At 40.4% G+C, this 21,270-nt stretch overlaps 1 protein-coding gene across 1 annotated transcript; it reads right to left on the reverse strand.

Moving 5' to 3' along the window:
• Positions 1–2,519: 2,519 nt before the first annotated feature.
• Positions 2,520–19,900, reverse strand: LOC103353383 (bicaudal D-related protein 1). Its single transcript, XM_008276333.1, has 10 exons — positions 19,655–19,900; positions 17,537–17,752; positions 11,800–11,919; positions 10,741–10,887; positions 9,986–10,168; positions 7,097–7,255; positions 6,148–6,225; positions 5,390–5,502; positions 5,078–5,198; positions 2,520–3,581 (listed from the first exon to the last, which is right to left on the reverse strand). The coding sequence occupies exons 1-10, from the start codon at positions 19,898–19,900 to the stop codon at positions 3,345–3,347; spliced, it is 1,620 nt and encodes a 539-aa protein (XP_008274555.1). The 3' UTR covers positions 2,520–3,344.
• Between the last annotated feature and the right edge of the window lie 1,370 nt (positions 19,901–21,270).

The following is a 21,270-nucleotide window of genomic DNA, read 5'->3' on the forward strand; positions in this document are numbered from 1 at the left end:
TCTGCATAAATAATTTATGGTGTTCTTATGTTACTCTTCTATTTCATTTTTTTTTTTAAATATATCAGATAAAAATATCAATTTTCTGGATCCAAGATTAACAAGCTTTGTTTTTATTAACATTTTTATGTAGCTTGTTTTGTATATATTATATAATGTTATTCTTATGTTACTCTTTGTATTTCATTATTTTTCTACATCAAATAAGACAAACTAGATCTTTTATAATCCATTTTCTAGACTTACTAAATTTGGAACCAGAGACAATGTTGGGATCTTGGGGAGTTAGTCCAGTCCAGCTGTTTTTAGATTGCAACCAGATAACTGAATCATGTTAACATGATTTGATGGTAAAATGAATATCAAATGTGATGCACTGCTCTTGGCAACATGATGTCATCCCACTTGTTTCACATTAACATCACAGTGAGTGTGAGACAGCTCCAACAGTAGCTCTATAACTGTATGCCTTAGACTTAGAAAGCAACCAAGTTTTTTTATATAGCACCTTATCATGCACAGAGGGTATCGTGTGTGTGTGTGTGTGTGTGTGTGTGTGTGACAATCAAAGGTAAACAAAAGAAAACATGTACTGGAAGAGTACAGGCTGTCTACACCAAAAATAAAACTGATCAAGATCCAGTCGGAAAAAGAAATATCTTTAGTTTTCTTTTCAAAATGACTACAGCTGGCGCTGATCTAAGTTCCAAGAGAAGCTGATGCCAGCAGCAGGCAGCAAAGTGACTAAACGCCATCTTGTGGTTTGAACTCTGGGCATCATGAACTGACCAGTCGCTGCACATCGCAAAGAAGAAACTTTCCAGGTTCCAGGTTCCTCAGCAAAGACATCTCAAATACTTTTTGAGTCGAGATCATTCAGAGACCTAAAGACAATAAGTAGGGCTTTAAATTCTATATGGAACTGGAAGCCAGTGCAGAGATCTAAGATTTGGGAAACACTGTTCTCTCTTCTTGCTGTTTGTCATATTCTAGCAGCAGAATTTTGACCATGAGTAGCAAATATGTAATAAAGTCCAGTGATGAGTGCATCACAATAGTCCACTCTCAAACAAGATTTTTATTTAGCTTTGAGTCACTTCAGCAGCAAACTTCAACATTTGGAACCTTTCAATTCACATTTATTTTTTTGGTTTTGGTTTTTGTTTGTATTACTGTGTGTGCACTTGTTGTTGTTTTTGTGTTTAAATGTGTGTGAAATCGGCAGGTGTCCAGACAGAGCCAGTTTGATCTGCATCTGCGTGGACTTTGATTTGTTCCCCTACAGGCTGCAGAGTTTTCTGATCATCAGCAGAGGGCAGCAGCAGTCTGGGAGAAGATTTCTTCCTAGTTTTGATGAATGAACACCACCTTTCCTTTGTTAGTGTGTTTATGAAATTAAAAACAAATTATTTTCATTTGTGAAGCCCGTTAACTTGATTAAGTTTGGATAACATATGCAGGAGTTGCAGTTTAGACAGCCCCATTTGTTTCACAAAGGTGTGTTCATGTCCCACAAGGACTCAAACATATTGCAGATTTGTAAGAATGATAGAAGACTTATAATAGCAGGTAAAACATCTATTTGTAGTCTGTGACCTTGAATGACTCTCTAGGATGTATTTTATGCAACCTGCTGCATGTTTGGAGCTGTGGTCATGATGCAGAGTGAACTTTGGACCTTGGTTCCTAAGAGGTTTCCACAGCACAGTGCATTAGTGCAGAATTCTGTCATTGTCTGTGTCTTTTTGAGCATCTGTCAGCAGGTAAAAAAAAAGAGATTGCTCTTTTATGAGGAAGTGTTTTATAATTCATAGTCATAATCAAGACCTTTCCCCTCCCCCCTCAAACTAATCTTTAAACTGATCAGTCCCCTGCAGACATGTTATGATCATTTTATGCTATGATGCAATAAAAATCAAACCAGGAAAATTAGATTTATGGTCAAACTTCTCAATAATTTTGCTCACATTTGTAAGAGATAACATCAACTCAAACATATTTTATTTTTGTCTACATATTTACTGTGTAGACCTGGGCGGCTGTAGATCAGGTGGCAGAGCAGGTTGTCCTCTAACTGCAAGGTTGGTGGTTCAAAGTGTCCTTGGGCAAGACATTGAACCTGAAGTTGCATCCAATGGCAGGTAGCACTTTGCATGGCAGTTCTGTAAATGAATGTGTGTGTGTGTGTGTGTGTGAATGGGTGAATGAGAAAACATTGTAAAGCGCTTTGAGTACCACTAAGGTAGAAAAGCCTATATAAGTGCAGGCCATTTACCATTTACTGACAGCACAGAAAAGTCTATGTGCTGAATGTATCTGCAGTATTTGTATCTCAGTTTATGGTTGTCATGGAACCTGAGCTGCTTTTTATTATTGTACCAGTGTCAGCTGAAGACTTCTCTTTTTCTTCTGTTTATTGTGTCCTAACAAAACAAAAGTTGAATTGAGAGACGACTCTTTCTCCCTTTTTGAGTTGATCACATTAAGAGTCCCAACACAAATAGTCACAGACACAAAGATCTTATTATTTGATGTTTTATGAAACTATCCGGCAATCATTCCAGACGTGGTCAGTCAGACAGCTTAGGAAATAACACAGTTTGTACTAAGCAGCTTCAATATTGAACACTGAGTCACAGAAAATGAACATACGTGTGTCTGCTACACAGACGCACACCAAGAGAACGTTTTTGGTTTTTAAGTAAAAACCAAATAATATTGTATTTAAAAAAAAAAAGAAAAACTAAACAGCATTCTCAATATACATCAAGACATACAGTGTTTCTCATACAATCAGCTTTTTTGTTTTTCACATACTTAACATTTGAGCAAAACTGACAGTAAAAAAAAAAAAAAAAGACAAAATTTCTTACATCCAACTTGGTAAAGACAATTTCAGCAACGACTGAAACTGAAGTGTTTGATCGTTTAATTCCTGACCTCTTAGATCGGTTAAGTTAAATAGTCTGAACAAATACTTTCCACTGATCTACACCTATCACATATTTCATATAAAGTCTCAGACGTAAAGAGCTTCATAATACAATATTACAAAATAAGGCACAATATTTACAGTCTCAAACAAACCCTTGAATGTAACTGTGAAAATGGTAGTGTTTCAGGTCGTTACAGGTTAGATTTTAAGAAGGCTCAGCCTCTCAGTGAAATGTTTCAGTAAATGTCTTTGTTTGTAGTGGCTTTGTGTTTCCATCACTGAATTAACAGTGTCTTTATGGCTGTTTTTCACCACATACGATGTACAAGATGACTTCCCTCTGACATTTTCTGCTGGTGCATCCTCTCCTCAGAAGTCAGTAGGTAGTTGTAGCACTCAGTCTCCATTGTTATTTGCCGTACTGTGCTCCTTTGCCCCGTCTTAACCAGTCCCTCCAGGGGGACTGGGCTTTGTCCTGACTGACATCTGAGCTCCAGGAGGATGTGGAGGACTGACGTGTCCAGGTGGAGGCCGTCCTGCTGGGTCTGCGGAAGAACGACATGCCGTTGGAGGTGGGTTTCTTCTGAGGCTGCTCCGACTGCTGCTGGGTCTTGAGCTGCTGGTTGATGATGATCTGAATGTCATCCTGAGGAAAGGTGGGGAGGAAGAGGAAATGAGCAGGAAGTCTGAGGAGCAGGGATTCAGTCTGGTGTCTGCAGCATGTCAGCACTACCATCACATCATTCAAGCTCACTGGTGCCGCACGCGTTGCTTTGACAATGATTGTTTAAAGGTCAATTTTCTCCTTCTGTGAATTAATCCCATGAGAAGACCAAATGCAACAAAGACATAATCCTGTTAACAAATATCATCCCATGTAGCTCATTCTTTTGTGCCAAAGACTTCCAGTTGTGTTCAAAAACAGTTAAATAGGTCAGCTAGCCACAGCACTGCACAGGTGACATGTTTCTGTGAGTTTATTTGAGCCAATAAACACTAGCAGTCAGTACTACTCAGTGCAACGCTATGTACTGTTGTGTATGTACGTGTGTCTGAGAAACATTTGCTAAAAACTACACTGTACAGCAGATTTGGTAAATTACTGAGCCTTTAAAGACATCAAACTATTGTATTGCTTTAGCAGGGATCAGTTGGCTTAAAGCTGAGAACCACAGACAGGACAAGTCAAAATGTTGTGGTTTTGTCATGGGATTTGTTGATAACATTAAATGGAAGTTATATTTTAGATCTTCTTTGTTCGTCTGCCAGAGACCTTTCAATTAATTGTGGTGTAAAGCTCCGTCACCATGAGCCAGCGCACACAGAAAAGATGTTTTGGTTTGGATTCTGACTCCAACTCATGTACCATGAAACACAAAGACAACATTTCTCTACATTTCTAGGTTTAACATTTTCCATTATTACCACTACATTTTTTTTCTTGGATTTGTTGTTTTTCTTTTTTGCTAGCGTAACATATCTTATCTTGCTTTGGTATATCTTCACATGAAATTAGTCTGTATTTGAGAAACTCATCCTTCCATCCAGGCGAATTATCTTATTCTGCACTTATTCTGTACATGGCTTTGTTTATGATTTACCTTATGTCTTGGATATGCATGGTTTAATATCCCTAACATTTAACCATTAACATTTTTTTTAATGAATAAGGGTAATTCATTAACCGTCAAAGACAGACAAAGTGTACTTCTTCCCTCAGCTAACATGACATCTATAGAACACGAACAAGTGTTTCGGTCTAAATGTTATTTGCATTATCTTCATTAAAGCATGACAGATCAGACCCTCTGACAGATGGCTCGGCTTGGCATAGTGACTCAGCAGCAGAAGGTCTAAGAGACAGAGACACCTGCCGTTCAGATCCCGTCAAACTGTCAGGACTGAGAGCAATACGGCTGCATCTGTCGCTGACCTTCCCCGCAGGAAACTCAGCCTGAGACACATCCATCCATCTCTGGTCTCATTGAATTATTACTAAAACTGCAGACAGCGAGTCTCAAAATGTGATATACCATCAGTGATGATGCAGATCTTAAGGGCGTGAATTAAACGTATCGATTGAGGATTTTATAGAGCAGGAGATGTCAAATAGAATTCATGATAGTGGAACAGGGATCTCACCTGCCAGGCCTCCAGTTCTTGTGACAGCTCCAGTTTGCGTTGGATGGCTTCTAATAACTGGTTGTTCAGAGACATCATGTCATTTTTACTTCTCACCAACTCTGCCTCCATCAGGTTTTTCCTAACAAGACACAGTGAAACCTCTTTAGTCACATACAAGATGTTTTTTTTTTTTTTTACAGTCAGGATGTTCAAACCCTACACAGGTAAAAACTCATTACTGTAGCAGCTACAGTGTAGCTGCTGGTGCAGCTGCAGCTTCCAACAGGAACTATGAATTTCTTTTACACAGTATTATCATGAGTTACTCACTTGGCTATGGCTTCGTCTCGGTCTCTGATGGCCTGTTGGACGACGTCAGCTTGATCTTGTTTTCTCTGCAGCTTCTGCGTCAGCTCAGCGTTTTCCTGCCGCAGCTGGACGTTCTGCACAACACACAGAGTAAATATTAATCTATTTCTAAAACAGAAAATGCTTTGTTATTGTGATTAAGTTTCTGTTTTTAAAGCAAATCTAAAATAAAATTTAAATTCTACTACTTTTAGTTTGTGGAGAGGCAGTTTGATTTAATAAGTGTAATTTCAAAGGGAATCCAAAAAAACCAACGTGTTCAGCAAAACAGATGTGCAGGCTGTAATTTATAATAGATACAAGATATGAGTTGTGAAATACAAAATAAAACACAAAAAAACACCAGGTCGTCATATGTGAACTTGAACAAAGTAACTCAGGTGTTATTCTTCACCATATATTGATTTAATTTTAAAATACTAATGCTATGAATGTCAGAAACTCATGTGCGGAGTGTAAATGTAAAAAAACAACAAAAAAAAACCTGCAAGTTATACAGTATATTATTTGATGTAGGCCAATTATGGCATGTGTTGGACAACTTAGGTAATTAACCTGCAGTAAAAATGCACTCAGAGGTCCCTGTATCTGCATATGACACTAAGATGGATTGCATTGACGACAACAAGGTCAGTACTGGTGCAGCCAAATCCGGATATAATGGTCAGCCACAGGCGCTACCCCTCCTTGACAGATATATTCGTTCATCACTCGGTTACCTGATCTCTCAGCTCCTGTGCTGCGCTCAGATTCCCACACTGATCAGCCGTCCCACCGACAAAACCCAGATTCAGCTCCTGAGACAGAGACATCAACAGAGAGATCAGGTGTCAGTCGTGGACGTACACCGAAAGGGGTTTCTGTGGTGTTGGCCTATTTGCAAGGTTCTCTGAGGGAGGAAGAGGCGGGGCGGGATATTTAGTTACAGTGATAAACGCATGTTACTGGTCTGAGTGGAATACAAATGCTATGAGACACAAGTGGACAATTGTATATGTTCACCGCTGGCAAACAGGGGCTTAGCAAAGCACATAAGATATCAGTTGCACTAATTCACTGGCATTTTTCGCTTGTACAAGGGCAGGCAGCTCCTCAGCATAGTTCAGTGTGAAGACACTATAGAGCCTCTAACAGCCAGTAGGGGGTCGACAGACAGACTGTGAATAAACTGATGAATGTATGTGAGCAGGCTGCTTAATGGAGCCATGATTTGTGCTTTTTCTGTAACTGTTTCTCACTTCTAATGGCTCAAAGAAAAACAAAGCAGGGTAGCTACTGCACGCTCAGTATAGCCGAACATTTTAGAGTGTCACTTCAGAACAGCGGCACATTAGAGACATGCAACTGTTTCTAAATCTGCTCACACTTTCACAACACATTTTCAAAAACCACACAGTTAAAACCGCTGAGCTTCTAGTCTTTATCCATCTAGCACATGTTCTCATTAACTGATGCACATATGGCACAAAGGACATCCTGTATATGGACACCAGAGCTGGGAGTTTTGCACATATATTGCTTCTGTTAATGATATATGATTCATAGACTCAAGACATCTCAAAAGCTACAGTGTGCTTTTCCTACCCTTCTTTGATTTCAAACGAGGTCAGTCTTTTGTTTGCATATCCTCTCCTGCTCTACTTGTTCTTTTTGTATGGGGTTGCTTACCTGAGGGCCGGATGCTAGTGTTTGAGCCACTCCCTTCAGCCGGTGCAGCATCGCCTGCAGGTCCTGCTGCTGATCCACCACCTCTGACCTCCCCGGGCCGTTCAGGTTCCCCGTCAATGGGAGCAGTAACTGGAGGATGGACCCCATTTCTTGTGAGATCTAAATAGAACAAGGGGGAAACATGTTGATTTATGTTTCTTGTGACTTCTACAAGATGTATAAAGTGTCATTTTAGCTATCGCTTTTGTATTTCCTTAAAACTGTAGCTTGAAACTCCCAACTGGTACAGCTTGGAGGCAGCTACTGTATGTTTGGCCTACATTAAAGGAGCTCAGATGTTTCAGTAAAAAGTAAGCTGTTCGTGACACAAAAAAAAACAAGAGATTTGTTTTCCTTTTTCTCTTTCAGCACAGAACATATTCTGTCTTGAGTGACATCAGGTATTTTCACAAAGGGAGGTGCCTGCATTACCTCATTGCTATATTTAACTTACCTGAGTCAAATATTATGACATGATACTGTTGATCTGATAAGAAAGATATCTGAACAGGGTGGTTTTCAGATGATAAAAGAGCAACACCTTATTGCATAAGTTTGGGCACCTCGGGCCAAAGGACATATTTAGCTGACTTGAAACTAATTAATTATGCGACAAAGAGGCATTAAAATGAATCGGTCTTCAAAGTTATTCCACTTTTTTATTTCATGAACTTTAAAAAAAAAAAGTGGAAACTCTCATACAATGTGACAATACCAAACAGGAAATATAGTGAATGAGTCACGAGTGCAGTTACACACCACATTTTCCTGCTGCACCACAACAATAACAGCAGACACACAGAGTGAGAAGACCTTTTCTGTTCTCTCCTGAATGTAATTTTGTCCCCAGTAGCAAGTCCTTTCTAATACTTATTTTTTCACTCTAAAAATTCAGACCTTCACACCTTCTCCTCGCAGAGGGAGTCTTCGCTTCAAACACAAATCACACTGTCACTGAGAACTTGCACAAAATGTTCTGTCATTGAACTCCTCTCTGCTGACACAGTCACTGTGTTTTTACAACAACATCTACGCATGTTACCTAAAATTCAACGTACAGATGATGTTTCTCCAGTGCTATTATTGTGTGATCTCATCGTAAATGTCTTTAAGGAAATACATCGACACAATTCCCTTTAAAACACGTGATCTGTGAATCATTGTGGGCAGGACTTCAACAACATGACTTTAAAACTAACAATTGCCAACCACAGCAGGGAGATAAAGTCAGTGCAGCCGGTTTCCATCAGGCAGTACTGGTTGTGTTTGTTGATTTGTTCAGATAAAGCAACTATTTCCTACTTCTGAGCGGTGACATACTTTTGTTTTGCACAAGGACTCCACAGTATTCACAGTATGTGTTATAAACAAAACTGTTTTGTCACACTGTGTCGCCTGCTTCTGAGAATGTGTGTGTTTCACAGTTCACATTGTAACGATGTGTATTGTCACATCCAGTTGTTTTAAGGTTAATCCAGAAAAAATAAAACCTGACAAGTTTAGGTGAATTTATCACAATAACACAAAAATCTAATTAAAAATAGTCCTGCTCATTGGCAGTTTCCTAAAACATACAGAAATGTTTAAATAGTACAGTAATAAAACAGGTTCTTGCTTAGCTGCTTTTTGTTTACATTCACAAAGAACAGACAGGCTTCTTACTGCAGGTCAGACTTCCCATCTGCAGCAATCTCAGGGCACCATATGGTTTCTCATAACTCCTCTGTTACAACACCTCTAACCATTTTCAATATCTGTGAAACTTATAAACGGAGCGAACTTGTAAGTAGGCCAAAATATGTTTGGCAGCCTTGGATTTTAATCATATTGTGGAGGCCAGGATACCAAAGGATAATTACTAATATATGCTGGCAGGTGAAGTGAATACCACTGATCATCTCATTACAGAGCAATGTTAAATATTGTTGCAGACCAAGCTCACTCCTTGGTGGCAGCAGCTTTCCATTACTCAGGGACAGATCAAGGAACCCGACAAAGAGCCCAAAGTGTTGAACCAGCCTCCAAACTCCCCAGATCCCAAATCTAATCAAGCATCAGCTAGATGTGGCAGAACAAACCCGATCCACTGCCAAACAACACAGAACACTGTCCCCTGTCCATGCCCTGACAGAGCTGTTTTAGCAGCATGAGGAGGACCTACACATTATCAGGCAGGTGGTTTTAAGTCTCTTATTTGCCTATTTGAATTGAATTATTTAGAGCTAGAGAAGCCTACAATGTTTCCTCTCCATCCTTTAGCTCCTCACCACTTCCACGATAACTGACAAGTAAAACAGTGCCAACAATATCTTTTTTTTTCCTGCTGTCAAAAATTCACATGAAAACCAAGACAGAAAATCTCAGCAATGTTCTTAAACAGCTGGGCACTGTAGCTACTGTCAAACCTTAGAGGACTTTTATGGGACTAGTTTCAACTGTGGATTAATACACACTCAAGTGAGTTTAAACAGCAGCAGGACTGTGTTTGTAGGATCTATTCAGAATGAACTGCAATGATGAAGGAGCATCATGCAGAGCAACAGTGCAGCTCATGGATGTGTTCATAGTTTGTTTTTTTTTACAGCAAAGGCCCAGATGACTTATATAACTTACATTTGACTCTAGACACACAGACAATGCTTGTCAAGGATTAACTTGGTCTTTTCATGAGTTGTGACAGTGACAAAAACAACACCAGATGTATCCTTTAAAGAGCTACACAGAGTACTGAGTACATATCTGCATGTACTATTATTTGGTCATCTTGGCTGATATAGGACTTCAGCCCATTCTTTCTCTGGCATAATGGATTACCAAGCTGTGCCCTGATGGTGTTAAACACTAATCTACCTCTTCTTTACTGACTCCCAGGCTCGCCGTCTCCAGGCTGCTCTCCAGCTCCGACAACAGGGAGGCTTCTCCGTGGCTCCTGTTTTCCTGCAGGGACACCTCCTCCTGCAGCTCCTCCACCTGGGCCTGCAGCTGCTGCGACCGACTCCGGGCCGCCTCCACCTCCTGCCACGCCTCAGCTAGCTGAAAACACAAAGAGAAAGAGATACGCGATAATAAATTACACAGGAGCGCAGACAAATAAACCCGCAGGCACAATCATGATGCTCAGATTGACAACGAGTATAACAAATAAGGAGGTTAAGATAAGGTAATGAATCCTCATAGATTACTGAGTTTTGTTTAGTAATATTTCACCCTGAAGTCAAGAGTGTCATGAGAGACTCGTGTAAAAACTCTACTGACATTCAGGGTGACAGAAATCCTGACGTGCCAGATTCCTGTCTGCAGACAAACATGAAACTAAACGAACACGAGAGGAATCCAGAATTGCTGGTGGAAATTACAATGACGGGGATGAAGTGATTGTTTAGCAATGCTTTCCACAATCCAGCCGAAACCCAGGCCTGCCAGGCAGAGAGCAGAAAATCCCTTTGTTATTGAGGCTCTTTCATTCATACAACTGCACGAAGCCGTTCTGTGGTGCTTGCTGCTACAATGAACACTAATCAGCGCGTATTTAGTTTGAGGAGAGAGTGACGTTCCCGGTGTGTTTGTTTTTTCACCGCAAGTACGTAATGCGTTTGTGTCTGTACCTGCTGGTTGTGCTGCTGGTCGCGTTGGTCGTGAAGAGCCAAGCGAGTGTGCAGAGAGGCCAAACTCGCCCTCAGCTCTGCGTTTTCTTGACACACGCTCTCCAACCGCTGCTCCAGCACCTGTTCCTTCTGTGTGAGTCGCAACACCTGGAAAAACAGGCGCAAACATAAATCTTAGATAACTCTCTTTGACTTTCACTATGCCTTCATCACACCAGTTCAAACCACCAGCAGGAGCTGTCATGAAAAACTGTTAAAAATGAGTATAGAAATATGGTTTTATTTCTCCTTTTTTGGAAGCAAGTAATCAAAATTACTGAAGAATGATTTCTACTGTTGGAATCTGTCTGGCTGCATTTATCTTATTCAGGAGATATGCGTCTCCCAAACAAGAATTTGGACTTTTCTCCTCCCTGATAAAGCCTGAATTTGCTCAGTAGTTTAAACTAAACACAGATACTGCTTCTTTTGTATTGTTAATCATAAAAAAAACACTGTTATCACCACCATCAATGGAAGTTCTTTAAAGTTTGGTCTCATTTTTAATTAAAAGAGAGAAAAACATATTAGTATGCAAACATTCCTATTTCCTATTGTAAAAATGCCCAATGTTGGTTTTGTATTCTTGCTGCATTTTCTTGTTTCTACTCTGGTTTGTCTGGTTTTTATCTCCATAATTTTTTTTTATTTTATGTGTCCAGAATAAATCCATTTGTTCTATTACCTGCATTTAAGTGTTGCAATATAAGATTTTTAGTTGTTTTATGTTCTTAAAAGTGAAATATTATCATTTATAATCACTCATGTGTAAATGAAGGCACCAAACTGAACTCAACAATCAAACAGAAAATGAATCAGCAACTGGAAAAACACTATCAACACTTCTGAGAGATAAATGCGACATGAAAACACATGCTGGGGCTGATTGTTCTGGTCATTCTGTCTGTTTAAGTGCATGATGCTTTCATGACTACATACTGTTTGATGAATCATCCTTTTAGCATAACAGGGACATTTAGGATTAGGTGTGTTTACACGTGTGAGTGGTTCAAAAGTTACCTGCTCTCTCATGGCACTGATCAGCTCCTCATCCTGCTGCCTGTTGTGGCTTCCTTTTTGTTGGAGCTCCTGTTTTAGCACCTGCAGCTCGCTAGACATGGCTCGCTCCACCTCCATCGCCTACAAACGCACATCACAGAAAAAAAATCACACGAGTTTCACAAATGGAGTAAACGAAAAACGCAGAAAACTTGCAGGACAGACTTCTGTGTTCATTTTGTTTAATTTCAGACACGATGATGGGGCTACAGAGAAATCCAAGCACAGAAAATAAATCCTGAGCCAGAAAAGTGTAATCGTACATGTGTATTGGTGAGCCTAAAACTCCAAAACGAAGCTTGCCTCAGGCATGAGCTTTAAGAGAACAGAAACCACAGTCTTTAAACTAAAAATAACCAAACATACAGCAGGAGATCTCTCTGGAGTGAAGTCCTGTAATCTATACTGAGATGAGAAGAAGCTGGGGATTAGGTGACTAAAATTAAATGTGGTTGGTACTTTTTTTTTCTTCTTCTTTTTTTTTTTTTTTTTTACTGTGGGCCCTGCAGCAAAAAAGAAAATTAGATCTCTTTCTGTTAACACAGTGTTTCCAAAGCTGGGAGGTCAGCTTTCTAGCTGCTTCAGATCTGAGAAATAGCAATATGGTGGTTCTGAACTCAAGACACAAAGGCCATAACCTGACACTGAAGAGGGATCAGTAGATTTTGGGATTTTTTGAAGACTGCTGGCAATTGTTTTTCCAAGTTTTCTGTTTGTATCACATCCCACCCATGAGCAGGCAGCGAGATGATGCACAGTCCTCCCAACGGTACCAGGCTGCTCAGCTGATCTACAGGTGGCAGCTGTAACAAGCCAAGAAACATGGCGATGCACTGCTTAGCCAGCTAGAACACGTGGATATGAACAATGTAGGATCTAAGTTTAAGAAAATAAGTTGAGCAAAGGAGGAAGGAAATTCTCAACATACTTCGACGAAGCTCAAAGATGCACACAATGCATTTTGAGGGAAACGGTCAATGTAAACATCACTTTGTTCATGAGAAACTTCGAGCCATAAAAGCTGGGAGCCCTGACTGTAACTTACTCATTGAAAGAACAGGAAAGTTTGCCAATCACCTAAAGTGGTAAATAATTTACTCTTCTCTCTGCTGGTTCTATTTGTTTCACTAAGAATCGGCTACTTTTGCAGAACATCTTTCTCAAACACAATCAATAAAACACAGAAACTCAGGGATCTCTGGGATGCTGCTGCTCCACTGCTGAAGCCTGAGTGAACAAACCATCCATTGCCCTCCACCTCCTACTCCTCCTCCTCCCCTGTCCCGGTTTTGGACCCCTGGTTCCCCTTACTCAGCAGTTTGGCGGGCCCCTGTCAGGTCCCATCACGGCCACATAATACAAGATGAAAGTCCGGACGCCGCGGCAGATGGAGCGGAGGGCATCTTGGTCTCGGCAGTGACATCACCATGCCACATTAGACAACAATGTGGCGGAGGCTAAAACTTGGCCATCGTGAGGGTAAAGCTGGAGGGGACAGCTTGAGAGTACGGCAGGAGTGTGCGGAGGAAATGAGGGCTAAAATTAGTGAAACGTGTGTGTGACGAGAATAAAGTTGGGCACCGATGGACAAAAACAAAACATAGCATGCAGACACACTGCGAGAAGAAGAGTGGGGAGGGTAGGGGGGTCCAAGATTTGTGAGTCGTCATTACTGCTGCAACATGGGCCTCTTCCACAATAGAGGCAGCGACCCACTGAGAATCACCAACACACGAGTGGAAGGAGTGCACTGCATTCGGTGGCGACACAAAGCCCGAGATGATATCCCCTCGCAAGGCCCCCCGAGCCCGAGGCCTTCAGCAACCCAAACACCGAGTTATCCGACAGCTGACTCCCCCAGCTACAGCAGAGCCCCTCAGGGAGCGCACAGAAAGGACAGGCTTTCCCCTGGGATGAAGGGATGTTTGGGTATGAGCGGGCAACATCAAAGGAGAAAATTAAAGATTTATATCTCTCTGCAGCGTTTATTGTCTTTTCCTTTCTGTCCGTGAGCTGGCTGATGCTGGCAGAAGGGAGCAGAGGTCACGGGGGAGCTTGTTTCAATTCAGGCATCTCCTTTTACAATAACGGAAATCCACGGCGAGGGATTCGTCACAGCTGTCCAATAACATGCTGAGCCACAGCCACAGCAAGCCATCATGTAACAGTGGGTGGACAGCAGGAGGTGAAAAGGTAAAGTGTTGTTTATCTGCTAACAGGGACATACAAAAGACCCTCTTTGATACAAACAAGGTGGCCAAATTATAAGAAGCACCTCTGAGGATACAGTACATTAACTTTCTGATAAAAAGGATAAAAGGTAAAAAGGTTTATTTCGGCTTGGGGTTTGGCACTGGTAAACAAAGAAATAATTACTTTTCTCACATGCTTGCTAGTATTTCTTTTTGTATCTATCTCTTTTTTCCATTTATTTGCATTTTCTAAAAAGTTTTAGAGTTGAAGTAAAAAGTAGTATAAAATTGAAATACTCAAGTTAAGTACAATCCCCTTACAATTATACTTAAGTACAATTCTTTAAAGCAAATTAACTTAGTTACTTGTCACCACTGGTACTAAGGCAGATCAAATGGTAGATGCCCCGCTTTATTAAAGTTACACCTTACAGTATAACTCGATAAAAATTCAAAATAATCAAAACTACACTCTTAAATGAGCCTAATGTTTATCAGCGCTACTCTACAACAGGTTTAACAAATATTCTGTTGTTCGTCATTAGTTTTAGTTATAACAAACTGACAGATGACATTGTTTTGTCAGAGTCTCCCTCCTAGTACTGTTTTACTAAAGAACTGTGCTAACTCAGATTCAACACTGACTGTGGCACATTAAGTCAAAGGATCTGGTGTAAATATAAATTATGTTAACCCAAAGTGTGAATAGTTCATTTACGTTGATTCACGTCCAAACCAAAGTCCTGAACTGACCTTTAGGAATGTATTATTAATTTCTTTATATCTGAGTAAACAACCCGTCCCAAAAAGCATCCTAAACATCTCATCTCCACCCAGTAATCACACTCCCGTTCCTATCATTTCTAAAGTTGCACAAGAATCAGACTAACTCAGCAAAAATGTTTTAATCTTGCTTTTCTTTCTTTTACCATAATTACTGTCATAATCTCCTGGTACCCCAGAATTACATTTTATGTATTTTCTTGTTAGAGACTGCCTGGAAACTCCCTCTTTAAAGTAATTAACTAAGAAACTGAAGCATGAGACACAGAATAAAGTCATTAATGTTTGACTTCTCAGCTGTTTTTTTTTTCCTGTTGCGGGAATAATTTGCAATGGAACCAGAACACCTGACATCACTGGTCACTCCTTGACAATTTAACACTTATTTTCTGTACCTCGGCTCTCATTAAACATGTGACAGACTGGCAAACATCCACATCGCTTTATTGCCGCCACTACCTCAAATGCACCAGGACGGGGATTGACAGCAAATCTTTCCTATCTCACAACAGAGTCATGCTGGTAAATTCTTTCTGAATTCTTTCTCTCTCTCAGGTTTCTGTGGTTCGATTACAGACACCCTCCTCCAGATTCTTGCCCTGCTCTGCTTACACTCTCACACATACACTCTATAGTATAGAGTTTCAGGTTCTGTGAAACCTGCTAAGGTTTCATTAGATACAAAGTCACAACCCAGAAGAGATTCGGCATGCACAGAAATGATCTGAAGTGCACTTTCGAGTCTTTGTTTTTAAGACACATTAGGGTGTAAATTAACTTTATAAACTTGCTCCAGACAACTTGAGTGAAGCAAAAGGATATAAATATAAAAGAAACATGAAATGTGTACAGTTTCCTGGATTGTCTTCTGGTCCCAAATGTGAACACAAGCTGATTTTCATAGCTATCAGTGATCATAAACTAAATATCTTTCGGTTTTGTTCTGTTTACTGGACAGCTATGGCATCTGAAGGGGATCTGTAAACATTTTCTCTCATGTTACATTCATATACACATATATTACTCATTAACTCAAGACAATAATGAACAGGTTTACTGATAACGCTGGCCCGCTAAAGCACAGTCGGCACAAAGCCACACTCACATAGTCAGAACTACAGTCACAACTCACCCTAGCAGGCAGCGGGGCAACAGAGGCAACGAAACCTGTCACCACGTCAGGCAAACACCCGTCAGACATGAAGCTTCTTCACATTCTTAAACACACTCCCTCTTGTCTCTTCTTTTACAACCACAGTCGAGAGTTAGCCATGTATGATGCCAAATACAAAACTTCCTCCACTTTCCTCTCCTAGAGCAGCTCAAACGCAGATAAAACACTTTTATCTAAATTGACATTTTCCTGAACTTCTTCTGGGGAGTCTGTTTTCCACACTAAGACTCTCAGCCTGGCCACAGAAGAGGGGGAGAGACATTTACAGTTCCTTATTCTGCGGACCTTGACTCATCGGTGGGTGGACTCTGTTTGATTCATTTTTAACTTTGCAAGCTCAGGTTTGCTGTTCATTTTGAAAACAACACAAGGAACTGCTGGACCAAGCGATTGGTCATGTGGAACGCAATGCGTCACAACTGTAATGTTTAGCAAAACAGAGCCCCACTCTTTCACACTGGAAAAAAACTCAAGGTTGTCCAGCTGTGTGATCCAATCGTCTCCTCCCTGTCGACTGATAAGAGGCTGTAAAATATGTCACTGGGGTGATTTTGCTCTCGGTGTTCACATTTTTTCTTAGAATCGAACACCCAAGATCATAAATATCTGATTGGAGCACGTAATTATAGGAGTCAGCTGGACGATGTCAGGGTATTGTGTCATACCAGTGTCTAAGTTAAAAATTAACATCATGTAACAGAATTTACTGGTTCATCTGATTATAATGTGCTTATGTAGGGCACAACCAATGGGTAGTTTCGCAATCGGTTAATCTTCTAACTTTTTCTCAATTAATAGCTTAGAAAATGTCTAAAAAGTGGAAATGTCTAAATTTCTTGTTTTGTTCGAATAAAAGTCCAAAAAAAATTGAAGTACATTTAACAACCTGTGATCAAACAGTATAAAAATGACTTAAACAGTCAGTCTGCCTATCGAATAATAGTTTTTTTTCTTTCTCATGTGTTGAATTCTTTTTACAAAATCAACAGACCTGCTGGACTGAAGATAAGCAAAGTGAAACCAAAATATTCCAGACATTTTCTGTCCTCGATCTAAAAATCAAATCACGGCATTAACTTTCACTCCTTCTCTAGTTTACATATCATTTCCATGCAGCACGGTTCATTTGCCTCAAGCCAACAACTCAGATTTTGTCTCATAGCTACCAACTGACTAAATCCACTTCTGTCTCTCCTGCTCACATAAAAACTTTTCTTTTTTTTTGTTAAATCAAAACTTGAATTTCTACACTAAGCATTTTGCTTTGGCCTCGTTCTGGACCAGATTAGACTGAGTCAGACTGATACCTGAGTGGTTTTCAGAGAACACTGAGCCTCTCTGTGTGGATTGGATGACAGCCCGGCTTATCTAGTTTGGCTCAGACGGCCTGCAGGTTTGGATCCTCTGAAGGTGTTTGTTTCAGAGAGGCTCGCGTACCTGTTGCCACCAGGCTCTATAGTTCAGCCCCAGATCATGATGTGAATAACATTAAATTATAACATTCCATGAAGCTAGAAATGCCGCCTGTTATCGCTTGTGCTGGACTCACAGTGTTCAGCTCCTCCCTGAGCCGCTGCGTCTGCTCGCTGTGCTCCAGCTGGGCTCGACTCCTGTCCTTCTCGGCCTCGCTGAGTGCCCGGGTGAGCCGCTCCACCTGGGCACTCAGCTCCCTCACGTCCCGCTCCAGGTCGCCCACCTGGCTCTCCCACTGGGACTGGGAGCCCTCCAGCTTCAGTCGGAACTCATGCTTTCCCTGCTCCAGCTCCTGAGCACAGATGGAAGGGAATCATGTCTTAGCAGGTGAAAGAATATAAATGAAGCACAACAAACATCCCAAAAGTTAAGCCATAAATACAGCTTATCCAACGTGTTTATGTTGTGGCGGTTAGTAACTATAATGCTAAAAAAGGATGCTTCCTGGCATCTAACAATAGCATATTGTTTTGGAAGGAATCTGAGTGATGAAATGTGCCGGTGTTCCTCATTCAGAGCTATGAAGGATCACAGCTGCAATTTGAATTAACAAAATGGAGTAACTGATGGTGTGAGAATTTACAACACATAATTTATTCCACAAGAGGAAAACATCCAATCTGTTTTCCTATATTCCATCACAGTGGAACGCACACATCCCCTTACAGCTGATTAACAGTTTTAATCAATATCTATAAAAACAGTCATTGCAGCCTTTTCCAATCATCCATCATGGTTTATACATGCACCTGTCTGCAGCTTGTCTTTGCAGCACTTGGCAAACTAGTTTATCTCCTTGTCCTTACAGTGCCTTGGCTGACAGTCACATCTGATTAGATAAAACAGTGAACATCTGAAGGAGACATCAGCACTGACCCTGAGAAAGTGATAAGGCCATTATTCAATCTGTCATAACGTCTCAGGTGTGTGATTCTGTGCAGCAGAAAGGTACAAAAATGTGAAGACTAAGCTTCAGTTCACCTGCTGCGATTTGCTAAACATTTGGTAAATTTGGAGAATCAATATCAAGTAACTTCAGGATCTCAGTGAATCTATGTTTCTTGTTGCCGACTCTGTTCTCTCTTTATATCAGAAGTTAACTACAACTGAAGTCTTGTCAGGAGTTAGTGTTTTATAAGTCAGCAGAAAGTTGCTGGCTTCATTCACAACCTGTGAACAAAGCTCGCCTGAGAAGCATTTCAGCATGTCTGTTTGAATACTTCTGCAGTCAGTGGACCAACACAAAAGACCTTTTTTTAGAGATCAGAGAAGCATGAAGCTGCTGATCAAACTGGAAAAAAAAAGTTTAGCAGTGCAACCATTTTTGAAGTGGAACCAACTTTTCTGCCTGTTTACATTAGACTGTGTGAATGACGGATACACAGCCTACTGTGGATTGTACACAGTGGGTGTTGATGTGTTTTCCCACCACATAAATGTCAATTTTATGTCTTATTGCGTCAAACGACACGATTTATACATTCACTGAGCACCTGTGAAAACTAATACAGCATCTCTGCCATAAATTCTACTTTTATGAGGCTTATGTCATCAGATTATTCATTATGGAGGCTATCGTAGGTGGATGTGGTGTTCTGGATTGCAATATTGATAAGTGTTTCTAACATTTTACCCTCCTTTATGTCAATTCATGGGTTGAAAAAATAAAAGGAACACTTCAGTAATTTAAAGCAGACAATGGATTGCATTAGGGTTTTCCTAATAAACTGCTCAGTGAGAGTGTATTACTTTAAAGTTGTTTTACTGGACAAATAATCAAGAAAGTCACAACTGGGTGCATATAAACACATACAAATGAATAAATCTTCCATATTTTTCTGCTTACAAACACTCTTATGATGTATAATTGTGAAGAAAAATGCCAACCTGTATCTAGTTCACACAATATCCTCAAAGTTGCTCTCCTGTCTGATACCTTTTCTAGACATGTGAGCTGGCATTTTCACTCGTTGTTCTTGCATTTTCGAAGCTGAAATACATTTTAAATCGTTTTTTTAATAATCAGGAGAAACCTCATTGTCACCCGCCCACCTCAAAACACGAGCAGCCACGGCGTCGCCAAAACTTTTCAAATCGCACATTTCACTGATTATCCTCCATTTTTAGAATATTTTCCTCTAATTTATCTTATCTACCGACGCCCTGCTACACAGAAAGAGCAGATTTTCCTTACCTCCAGCGTGTCTGCGTACTGTTCCTGAAGTTTTTCGCTGTGCTCTTTGAGCTGACGGTTTTCCAGGAGCAATGCGTTTCCCAGCTGGGCTGCCAAAATAACCTCTTCCTCCTTTTGTTTCAAAGCAGCCAGAAGTTCATTGGGGTCCCGATAATCTGTTATTTCCCCCGCTCCGTAGCCGAAGTAGTAATCGTCCTCCAGATCCATTTTCTTGGACTTGAAGCTCCATTCATCCAGTCGATCCATAACTAATTTAATTAGACCTTCTTAATTGAGTGAAAAAAGACAGAAACAACAACAACAAAAAGAAACACGCTGAAACGGTGCCATTAATGTGCCATTAAAGATGCGCGTTCATGGCACCTGAGGTGCAGCTGCTGCTTCGGTAAGAGTCTGGATGAAAATGAAGCTGAAACTCTCCGGTGAGAGTAGGCTGCTCTCCGTGTCACCAACAGATGACTGTTTTTCTCCAGTGGGAGTTGCCTTCAGTCACCTGAGCAACTGTTGCCACCCCGAGCGGCAACCACAGAAACACCTGTCCTGGTTAGAGCGCTGCGCCATCATGGAAAATTACGCACAGATACGCCTGTATGGTGCTATAAAACGCAGCAAATACTGTTTTATCTAAAATGTGAGTAACTGCTGTACAAGCATCACTATAAAACACTGCTTAAAATGCTTTATAGAGAAGCTTAGTTTGACTGTTGTCTGACAATATATTTCGTTCTTCTATTAACCTGGAAAAAAAGAGATTACATTTCCATTTTAATTTCTGTAAATATCCACTCCTAATATATATATATAATGAAGTTACAGTGTCTGTCATTATGATAACCATTATCTGAGATCCCTCCTCTTATTGTTGATATAACAATATTGTCTGTGTGTCCATTTTTGTATCACTTTTGCTCCCCCATATAGTTTTTTGTTGGATAAGGAGTATGCAGTTTAACATTGTTCCAGTCTGATGCAGAGCATGAAACCAATGAGGTGTACAGAAAGTTTATAGCTTTGCTGATTTTTAACTCCCTAGCTGGGCTTCTACATACACAGTAGAATGAAAATACAGTTTTCATTCTTATTAGATTATAACATACAACAGACATGGATGTTCAAAGAAATGCATAACAAAATGTGTCAACTGTGATGTAGAAAAATATCTAAAAAAAAAAGCAACAACTCTGATTTGCCTTAACCTTTGTGTTGAAAAGATTTTAGATCTATATATAATTTAAGGAATTAAATGTTGTTTGGTAATGACCTCCAAACAGGTATCCATTATGTAGCTTTTCCAGCATCTTGCCAGATGATCATAAACTACAGATTTTAGATTTCAGCAGAGCCACCTTTGGCAATAATTACACCATAACAGTGAATAGAGTTCTCTCTCTTTTTTCAAGCAACAAGTGTTCAACAAATGGACTGTGCAAGGTTCTTGACTGCCAAGGAGGGGGAGTGTCTGCCTGCTTTGTCTAGACGCTTTCCAGAGGTCAAAGGTCAGCCTCTACCAGGTTTCATGGAGCAGGGGCCAGTGTCAGGGGAATAAAAGACAAAGCATCCTGACGCATGGCGCAGCTTTTGTAGCCGGGGAGGCAACAGCTTCTGTACATATGGCA

Source organism: Stegastes partitus, unplaced genomic scaffold, assembly GCF_000690725.1.
Source record: "Stegastes partitus isolate 25-593 unplaced genomic scaffold, Stegastes_partitus-1.0.2 Scaffold69, whole genome shotgun sequence".
Lineage (NCBI taxonomy): Eukaryota > Metazoa > Chordata > Actinopteri > Pomacentridae > Stegastes > Stegastes partitus.